Source organism: Cryptomeria japonica, unplaced genomic scaffold (assembly GCF_030272615.1).
Source record: "Cryptomeria japonica unplaced genomic scaffold, Sugi_1.0 HiC_scaffold_226, whole genome shotgun sequence".
Taxonomy (NCBI): Eukaryota; Viridiplantae; Streptophyta; class Pinopsida; order Cupressales; family Cupressaceae; genus Cryptomeria; species Cryptomeria japonica.
This window is the reverse complement of record NW_026729048.1, coordinates 129959-141314: the sequence shown is the minus strand read 5'-3', so window position 1 is coordinate 141314 and position 11356 is coordinate 129959. Positions and strand designations below refer to the sequence as shown.

The 11356-nt window shown below is 32.4% G+C and overlaps 1 protein-coding gene across 1 annotated transcript; it reads right to left on the bottom strand.

The window, feature by feature from the left end:
• Nucleotides 1-1355: 1355 nt before the first annotated feature.
• On the bottom strand, nt 1356-3578 carry LOC131043434 (endoglucanase 16-like). The gene is made up of 8 exons (XM_057976629.2): nt 3372-3578; nt 3042-3254; nt 2756-2956; nt 2539-2616; nt 2296-2448; nt 2095-2203; nt 1785-1948; nt 1356-1703 (listed from the first exon to the last, which is right to left on the bottom strand). Exons 1-8 carry the CDS (start codon nt 3576-3578, stop codon nt 1356-1358), a joined length of 1473 nt encoding a protein of 490 aa, XP_057832612.1.
• Between the last annotated feature and the right edge of the window lie 7778 nt (nt 3579-11356).

The following is an 11356-nucleotide window of genomic DNA, read 5'->3' as shown; positions in this document are numbered from 1 at the left end:
TTAGGCCTTTGACATCTGTGAAAAGTTACTTTTTCTTGACTTTTTTGGAGGGATGACTTGTTAACATGTTACCTGTAGTGAGCTTCATCTTTGTGGACTTCCTTTCTCTTCTTCTTTTCTCTGCATTTTTCAAATACCCATCATCTCTATTTGGTATGCCATTTTATATGTGAGTGGACCCTCCTTTTACAAATTGTCCATAAAAAAATTACCTATAAATATAAAATTATAAAAAATTATTTAAAAAAATCAAAATCAGTATATTACTAAATGCATGAATGGAAATTCGGAGGGCAAGAAAATATAAAATGAAAATACGAAATATTTTTTTTAAAAGAAAAAGAAAATAACGTGGCATTCAAAAGCTACATAACTAGTTACACATCATCATGAATGGTTTCTTGTCTCTTTAAAAATTCATTGATTGCTATAATGTGAATGATGCATTATGTTTTTATCACTTCTTTCAAAGGTATGTGGGCCCAAGATAAATGTGTAAGATACATTATTGTTGTGAGGATTTTTGTGACATTGAGTTATTATCACTTGTATTTAAAAGTACAAGTGCAAGGAATGAATTAATTTGAAGCAAATATGTTGTAATTTATATAGGTATTGCATCATTGAGAACCTATGTATTTGTGATAAATAGTGTGAGAGACAATGTAAAATCCAACATGTAAATTTGACAGATGTATAATAATGTAGTTTAAGGAAATGTTTATATGTCCACAAGTTATCACCGCCCCTACTATAATTATATAACACCTCTCACCATAATACAAATTTCATATTAATACTTGTAAATATATTAAAAAGGAAACTAGTATAGATATCCTGAATACATCTATTTAGAAAATGCGTAGAGATATCAGTTTAAAATTATTTTATTTGATATTTTTATAATTAATTGGTGACCATTGCAATTGTTGATCCATATGATTTAAAGAGAGATTTGTATGTATACAGATTTTCACCATCCCCATTAAAATTCTATAATACCTCTCAACATAATAAAAAACTAATATAATCACTTTTTATTATATTAAAAAGTAAACTATAAATATTCAATTCTAATTCTAACAAACAAGATTTGAGCTATACACTTGATTTATTTTAATTAGCTCAAAAAGTATAGAATACATTTTTACCTAAAGATTTTGTTTCTAACATAAATAGATTTATATATTTTTTACTTTAGAGCCTTGTTCACCATTAAAGCTACTAACTTGGAAATAATAATTAATCATGGGGACCTTTTCTCATATAGCCTCCCATAATTGTAACTACTCTAGTCTTAGCATTTCCAATGATCGATGGGAAGATTTCTCGTAATTCTTTGATGTCTAAGGAAATCAAAACTGCCTGTTAGTTTTGCGTGTCATTCTATACAATTTTGCAAGAACACCCACGAGAGGAGAATTTATGTACGTTGTAGGTTCAAGCATGCTAGATTTGGTCCTGAGGTCTACAAAACGGTCATATTTATCTGGTCCCCCCACTATTGCCCCAATTAATGTGTTTGGATTGGAAGAATCTTTGTGAAACCAGTTCATGAAACCTTCAATGCATTTGATCTTCGTTGGTTGTTGATGAATGGAAACTACAGATGCTCCTCTGTGATGTGGTTGCCTTGGGTATTTGGAACCGTATCCTACCATATATGAAATGCCGAGAGGATTCCTTCCCAATAAATAATCAATCTGCAAAGGATATGATTGAGATTCGTTATATTGTATGCTCCAAAATACAAATACAAATACAAATACATGTAGTGTGCTTACTTGTAGCTTTGCGAAGCCCATAACGTCGCTGGGTTTAAAGAGAGTGTTGCCGCATGACAATGTTTGCTTCTTAGCTGATAGTAAATCACTGTATCTTGCCAGCAAAAAAGCAGCACTGGTAACATACTGAGTGTTGGCGCCATCTCTAACATACAGCAAACCTCCTGTGACAAAAGGATTGAATTATAGATATCACTAAGAGAATTTTGAGGGCTATGATTAGAAAAGGAGGAGTAACAAATGATTTACATGGCTGTGACTAGAAAAGGAATCATTGTTCGTGGTATTGGTGAAGAAATAGAGAGCTCACCTGGGGTGGTTTTAACAGAACGAATGGGACTGCCAGGAAGAAGTGAACACACAAAGCGTTCTGCATGACTTCTATAGGCTGAGAATTGAGCTTCCCCTTGGAAATATAACTGGTTGGTGAAGTGCATAAGTTAGCTTTAAGCTAGAAGTATGTTTATATTACATTTTATTTGAAAAATTGCACCAATCAGTCTACGCTTACGTCTGTTAGAAGCACTTGAATTCCAGCATATTTGAGGTCCCAGTTGAATTCATTAACATATGCCTTTAGATCGTCGTGCTGGATAATATAGTTGGAATAATATGGGGATTTCGTAGCTCTGTATAGCCAAGATGCAGCCCAGAGAAGCTCGTCCTGAGATCATATTTACAAGTGCATATGTTAAAAGAAAACCAAATTCTGCTCACAAGAGCATATGCTAAATGAAAACCAAATTCTGCTTACATTGTAGCCTGAAACAGAGCAATAAAATGGACACTCTCCTCCGTAGGTGCCCTTGAATCGATCGGCAAAACTGAAGAGCTGAAGGGAAACATAAATGGGCGGTTAGAAAGAAGATGGATGCATAAGATTTTTCTCAAAATGGATGGATGAAACTTGTTGATTTTGCTGTGTTGGTTAACAGTTAGGTTTTCTATTTTACTTGAGCACCCAAACATACCGATTGAGAACGTTGGAGGAGAAGGTGTGAGTAACGAGGGTTTGTGAATCTGAAAACAATGGAGGAGGCAGCCAAGGCTGCGGCCGTTTCTGCTGCAATTTCTGATCCAGGGGTGTCTTTATCGATCTTGTAAAGAGATCGAGGAGTGTCCATATCTTCTGGACGCTCCCAACAATTATGGTCTGCCTGGGGATCACCCACCTATTTTATGCATCAAGATCAACCTCTTTAGTTTTTCATAATCTTGAAGAATGAATGCTGAATATTTTAGCTTAGATTTCTTTACCTGAACCCATAATTGATCTGGAGTTGCACCAGCCTTGAGAAAGTAGTCAGTTCCCCATCTAATAGCGTCCCTTGCATTCTGAATCTCTCCTGCAGCTTTCAACTCTTTCCCATAATCCAGTGTGCCCCAAGCGAGTGTGGTGATAGTGAATGCCATGGGAAGCCCATATTTCACATTATCGCCTGCATCGTAGTAACCCCCAACTAAATCAACCTGCAGGTGAGTTGCACACAACATTTTGTATGGAGTCAATGAAGAAGGATAGTATGATCCACTTCTACTTTTATCTCTAATCAAATTGAATAAGGATCTATCTCTTCTTCTACTTACGTTTTGCAAGTGCCCATCTGTGAGGCCAGAATCTCCTCTCCACTTTACTCGCTGAGATTGTGGGAGTTTACCAGATCGTTGGGCCTCCAGGAAGAGAATAGACTTCGACAGGGCTGCTCTGTAATCGAATTCTCCACGAACCACCTGCCCTCCACAACAAAACAGCAACAAGACCACTGACAAAAGCGCTTCCATTGCCTTGGCCATATGGACTCGCTGCTTTCTTTGATATGCAATTTAGAATTGTGCGCTAAATTTATATTCTCTCGGATGAGACTGCACCTTTTACTCATGAGATAAAGCTAGCAATGGAACAGGGCAACACGATACCTTTATTTATTTATCACGAGAACTGTGTATGAGTTTCTGTTGCTGAGTCATGCATGGGAACTGCAAGATTTAGAGCATGGAACACCACAAAAATAAACAATTAGTATGAGAAAGCAGGTATTTGCCTTATATCATTTGTCTTTCATTCGATTGTTGTTCACAAGAATTATACGCTTCACAAGAATTATACACGTTTTACCTTTTGATTTGTTGACAAGATTATAAGTTTTACCTTTTGTTTTGAATTGCATTATTTTCCGTAAGCTACCATTAGTATCCTTGATGTTGATTCCCTGAGCGAAATAGGTAGTAATTATCTGCGTTGGTTGATGAATAGTAAGGGAGAATGAGATTATAATTACAGGCTTAAGGCAGGTAAATGTTTGATGTTTGTAGTTTGATTAATTTAAGATATGATACTATTATTCAAATTCTGGTCGTAAGATTAATACTTAAATATAATATGCATGTGTAATAAATACTTCTTGTATTATATATTTGTTTCAAGTATTGGATAAAATTTTTGGTTTCAATATGTTATAATATAAACACATCATGCACAGGAAATAAACGTATGTTTTATAAAAGATGAAAGTTGCATTTGACAAAATGCATTGTCACCGGATTAAAATGTCTTTCAACCTAAAAGCAATGATTCCACCTAATATACCACAATTAATAAGATTACAAATATGTTTGGCTTTCACTCCGACGACAAAATCTATCCCAATGACCTTCGTAGAATTGCCATAAACCAAAACTAAATTAATATACAAATTTTGAAGATTGAGCTGGAAAAACATCACGCCTAGACAAAATTACATTTACCAAAAATCCCACCATCCTACATAAAATAAAATAACAAATTATAGTCTTAGAGGGAATTATTTCCACAAACGACACACAATCTCACTGTGAAAAACCCTGCATATAGATCGGAGATTAGACTTTTCTCTCCTAAACATAACAATAAATAGAATAACAAAAGTTCTGCTGGCTAAAGAAGCAATAACAATCACTCATTGCTATAGATAAGACAAAAAAGTTGTCGATTTTCTTCGTATTGATTAACATGAATATATAAGCATTGGTCGCGAGATTGATTTCTAGCCAAACCTACACGGGATGTACAACTATTAAATCGCCCCAGGAAACACCCATCATTATGACATATGCATATGGAGGGACAAGGTTACTTGCATCACCTCAATTATGATTTTATGTTGAGACATTACTTCTATTAATGGCACATGATTCAGGAGGCTTCTCTAAGAGATTACACCTATTATTCTTTCCTTGCCTTCTTGACTCAAATTCTCACTTTCTTGCCCTTGGCAATCCAAAGGATGGACCTGATTGTATAGCTGGGTTGTATTCTCAAGTAAATGTCTTTTGTAGGAGAAGATGAATGAAACAAGGATGAGAAGGGTCTTCTTCTTCTAGGTTGCCAATGTTCTAGAGGCCATACAAGAAGTTTTGGGTCTTAACTTCATCTAAGTAACGACAAGGCATCAAGTTAGTACAAATATTTCTTCTACAATTGTTAGCAACATTCTTATTATCATAGAAGACAAGGAAATGGCAAAGGCATTAGGGAAGTTTTATGTCTGGTACAAATTTAGAGTCAAGTTTAATAAAAAAATTGTTAAATCAACTCCTATCAAAATTTCCTTAATCCCATTCACATGCTCGAAGTTTAGGGGCATTTCTTGGACATCGGTCTGGTCTGTAGTATCGAGGCCCAATTGTTGGCTCTCTTCAAGGTGGTGGCATTTCAAGGATTCACTAAGAGTGTGATAGAATCATATAATGCTACCATGGATTTTATGACACTCAGCACTAAAAAAAAATCATATCCGTAGAAGGAACAATAAACATGGCGAATGCTACACAAGCCATAATGTTCTTGTACAGAAATGTTGGTCTAGTAAAATACAAAGATGGTTCTTAAAATTGTCAATCCCTAGTGTCTGGTAGTTTTACTTGTTTAAATGCTAGAATTTTTTTTGGAATATACTTGCATGGGTGACCTATGTAGAATGTGTTTTGTTTTCATAACCATCTATATCAAAGATTTCTATATAAGTTTGCCAGTCTCTTTAGAAGTTGAAAATCGCAATTCATCATAAGATATATATGTGAATTGGTTGAATGAGAATAACTTCCAATCATGTAAAGCTAGTCTTCCTTACAAACAGTCATGACTTGATTTTTGATGCAATTTCTCAAAATAAATAAAATGAGAGAGGGTCCTTAGCCCTCTCTCGATTAATAAAAAATGAAACAAAACAAAATATAAAATATTTTCACTAATTTAAAGTTTGGAGTGAGACCCTTGCGTTTACTGCCCAACAGGTTTCAATAGTTAGAATGTGACTGCTTTGTACAAAGTATGAGTTTTCATTGAACTAGGTTGTGTTACAAAATCAATCAGAAGATAATAAGCTTTTTGTGGGAGTAATTTTTTTTTAAAGTTAGAGATCTTTGTTTACCTAGTAAAGCCGATACCAAGAGAGATTAAGTTGTTGGTTAATGCACAAAGACACAGGGGTTCTAACCTCAACAAGATATGATCTTGGATCATCTGTAACAAAACAAGGTTGCTTGAACAACTGATTTTAACACATTTATGATAAACATAATGCTAGTATCCTTAAAGTTAGAGGTTTGAAAACTAAAATTTTAACCAAAATCAAAGCCCCAAAAGTACTTTCTCTATAAAAAAGGAAAAACGAAAACTTTTAATCTAACAAAAGTAAATGGAGAACAATTTAAGCACAACAATACTCCAAATATGTGTGCATCACTCTACGTCCGACATACAAAATTCAAAAGAAACTCTCCAACGAATTTTCTATCTAGACCATCTGAAATCAACAAATAAATTGGTAAGTCTCTCAGTCCCAGTCACAACATAAAAAAAGCAAAAAACAATAAATGCAAGATAGAAGAGAAGCATGCGAGAAATAATTACTGTAGAGTCAATATTTCTGCAGTCCTTTAAAGGAAAATATTGGTTGCAAGGTAAGGTTTGTTTTCAGATGTGGGTCAAGGAGTGTTTCAACTCCTTGAAAGTTGTTTTCCAGATAAAATTAAAAAAATTTATGACTTGTGTACAGAGCGAATTACCTCAAGGTTCTACATAGTTTGTCATGTTGTGAATGATGCTAATGAGAAAAAATGGACAAAGCTTGTAAGAAAATTTTATAAAATTGTATCACGACAAAACAATTTAAAATCAGGCCAACCAAAACATATATTCCTATAACAACCACTTCAATCTATTCACAACAAATGAAATTTAAAAATATTGGGGGTTCTAGAGCTACATGCTCTAGAGATAGAATAAGTTAGAAGTTAGGTTGTATGCAGTGGAGATAAGGATAAAATATATTGCAGGCAGTGGAGAAACACAAAGTGAAAGATTTAAGAATGAAAATTCTAGTGTGAGACATTACACCCTAGCAAGAACTTTCCCAAAAATAATAGAGAGGTGTAAAATAAATTAACATCTTAGATTAGGATTTTAATTTGATTTACATATTCTTCTTTCAAATTGTTTATATTTCTTGTTTTCTAACTTTAATGCTTACAATTAGAGCTGAGTTAAACTAGTACGCACAATTTTGTTTTGTAGAAATGTTGGACTAGCTCGGTATACATTGAATTCAGGAGCAATGAATATCAATTCTCCAATTCATGGTCAAACAAATTTATCACTTGAGTTTTCAAAGGAAGCATTACAAAGAAACACATATTATCATGTTGTTTTATCTTTGTTGAGCATATTTGTGGCACTGACTTTAGTTATAGGTGGAAAAGGGCACAAAACTAGATCAATTTCGCACTTGTCTCAAGTTCAAATAGGTCAATAATTGCACGAAATTTCTTCTCATCTCATTAATATAGTTTTGCTAGATGGAAATGTCAGAGATTTCACTTTTGTGATTTGTGAATGGAGTATGGGTATATCAATCTATGTTGTGAAGAATCGACTTAGGTAATGGGAAATTTCTTCAATTAATACTCAATTTAATTATTACTTTTTTTAATAAAAAAAATTAAGCCTATAATTTTTAAAATTTTTATACATATTAAAAACTCGTTATTTTAAACCATCTGATTTAGATTTTAAATGATTAATATATGTTTATATTTATTTGTTTAGATATACATTTTTGATGTTTATAATATTCAACAAATTGTAAATAAATTATTTTCAACTTTTTTGGTGAATTATAATTTTCTCCAATTTAATTTAATTTAATTTTTTTGGTGAAGGAGATATGTTAATTCATTTATACTTAGCATTAGTACTCAAGTATATTTATGTCTCTCTTTGTAATTTAAATTGATATCTCTTGACATATTTAACATAGATATTTTGAAATATAGGTATGGTAGTTACAAGTATAAAGAAAGATGTAAAATAAGTTAGCATACACGTCTTTAAAGAAAGTTATGTAAAACATATACTAAAGTTTAATTAAATTTGTATTTATTAGTCTATGTATGTATATACAAATATAGACAAAGACTAAAGTTTTCTATTAACTTTTTACTTTATGTTTACATTAATAATAATGCCTTGAAAAATAAAAACCATCTCCAATGTTTGCTAGGCGGTGGAGATAATATTTCTTCGAAAGGGAAAAACCTAAATTTCTCATTGGACTATACAAAATTTCTCTTGAGGAAAAAATAACATTTGATTTGTAAAATTTGGTGAATAATGGGTTAATGGTAGAGGAGGCAAGATAAAAATTAATGCGATTGTGGATGCATGAAATGTTAATGTTGCCTCAACTATATGATCTATTTTTGATTTTATAATTTTTCCGAGTAGATGAGCAACATGCAAGGATATGGCAAGGGCATGTGTTGCTAGGATATGCCTCTCCATTATTTCAAATTTTAGTCACTTTTTCAATTTCCATCATATTGGAATCTACACGCAACCCTTTAACAGTGGCTACGTTATATTGTAGAGTGCATGCAAGTTCAAGCGCTAGTTGAGTATTAAACTCTCCTAATTTCTAGAAATAGTCAAGTGACCCTGCATTTACTAACTCATCTCTACAATTGTGGGCATGGTTGAGCAGGGTGTGAACCAAAGGTTATTTCCTTATAGGATCTCCACCCATCTATCAATTTGCAAATTTTGGTAATAAGATAACTTCTCCTAAAAAATCCACTCTAAATTCCTTGCACTAGACGCTTCCTTACCCAACTTTGCTTTCTGGTTTAGTCAAAATCAACGCTTGTCTAAATTCTATATTTGGTGTTTGTTTCCAATTCTTTCAAAATACTCAACAATGTATAAAGTGGAGAAAATAAAATGGCGTAAATTGAGAAGCCAAAATTCAAAAAAAATATTTTGATATTAATAAGGAGTGAGGAATAATTATGCTAGAAAATTTGTGTATCTTGCTGTTTTTTCACAACCAAAAAATTATCATTCAAAATGAATCGAACAATTGGTAAAAAAGTTGGCATGCAAACTAATGATTGGCATAAATAGTTGTGACAAGGCTCACCCCCAACTTAAGGTAAGCTAAGTGTCCACATGTGCGATATGATAGGGTCAAGTACATTAATTGGGGAAGAGCATGGAGAATCTCTAGTAATAAATCATTAAAAAAAAAATTAAATAGTTATCATAATTGATGAACAATGGGAAAATGAAAAGTTGGAGTCTCATTATATTAGATATTTGTTCTAGATAGACTTACTTGAGAACACTATCTACTTTTGATATGCTTTCTTACCGTGTACTATCTTGTATGGTCATCACATGTCTCTATCCTAGATAGAACAGTTTCTATTCTAGATGAAAACAAATCTTTCAATATAAATGTACATCTCATTAAGCTAAATCCTCCATTAAATTAATACATTAAGCTATTTATTTAAATATTTCTGTTCTCTCATTATTGTCTCAGTTTGACTATACATGTGCTTGACTTATGTGACTTTCTAATATTAGTGATATATTCAAAGGTTCCAGCCAATCTCAAAAAAAATAATTTTCACTTTTAAATATGCATTGCCAAGTGTAAGTTGGTCAAAGATGAGTGCAATATTATAAATGAAAAATAAATATGGGAAAATGGAATTAAGAGGGAAAAGGTGTTTAGTATAGGCTGGTCAGCAATGGCTAATGTAGGAAATTTTAGTAGTTGAAATAATGGATTTGTTATGTAGGGCAAGAGCTTAAAAAAAATGAAAATTCAATACGGTGTTAAGGAGTAAATAACGCAAGGCTAAGAGTGAACTGAGTTGAATTTAAGGCAATGAGTCACATGGAAGTGATTGCAGATTCATTATTGATTGTCTGCAACAGTTGAATCTTTGATGAATTATTACTTGACATGATTACTAATTTGTTCCGAGAAATAATCTGGTCTAGCATTTTCTATTTTTTATAGAATAATACGCTTAGACTAAAACGATCATGGAGAGGTCGGTCTAAAACTTTGTCTCCCCACTGAAAAAACTGCAAGGACTCTAGTTAAAATTTTCTATCCTTAGTTCAAGATACCTCTCTAGAGTCTCCCTTTTGATAAAAGAGACTTTACATGTATATTGATACACAACACTAAAGAAATGCTTCAAAGCTATATTAGATATATAGTGATTTTAAAATCATAAATTTAGAAAATAGCCCACGTTAGACATATGGTTAAATTTTAAAGTTGAGGTTGTGTTCTCCTTGTACACATGGGGAGAACATTTCTCATTCTCTCATTTTTCCTCCCCTTCATTAGAACTTGGAATCAACCCTACCTTTTCTCTCTTAGGGATATTAAGGACACCTTGCCTTTTGAGCCCCTTGATCTTAAGATCTATGATGGTTGTATCTAAGATATGTCTTGGAAAATTGAATCTAAGTCTATTATCTTGGAAATTATGGGGACTCGTCCTTTTGTGAAAGATTTTTCATTTCATTCCAAAAGAATTTGGTTAAACATCAAGACTCTAATGGTTACATACTTGATTGTGCCCTCTTTTTGGTCATCTTCCACTATTTTGTTAATTGCAAGTATGTTTTAGATAATGGTAATTGGTTTTATGGAAAATAAAGTTGTCTTATGGCTCTATATTCTTCTCTCTTTGATCTTGCTATCACGAGAATCACTAATATCTATTAGAAATCTACTTGATTGTCCCAAAAATTTTGAACTAGTGCTTGGATTGTGTTGGAAATGGAGATTTGTCAACTTAGTGTCTTGATTTATAACTTGCAATCAGATTTGTTATCAAACAACACACATATAATACAAAAAGTTATAAAGACAATTCCAATCATAATCATAATAATCATAAACACCTGTGATTTTTCTTTGAGGATTTACGCAATGACTCATCCATGCTATGAAGCCCACGAGAGATCATATAAAGTGCTTTCAGCCTATCCATCAAGTATATGTATATGTATGCATATATATGTATATGTATGTATATATGTATAGATATATGTATATATGCACACACACAGATATATGTATGTATGTATATATATGTATATGTATATATATATATATATGTATATGTATGTATATATATATATATATGTATATGTATATATGTATGTATATATATATATATGTATGTATATATATGTATGTATATATATATGTATGTATGTATATATA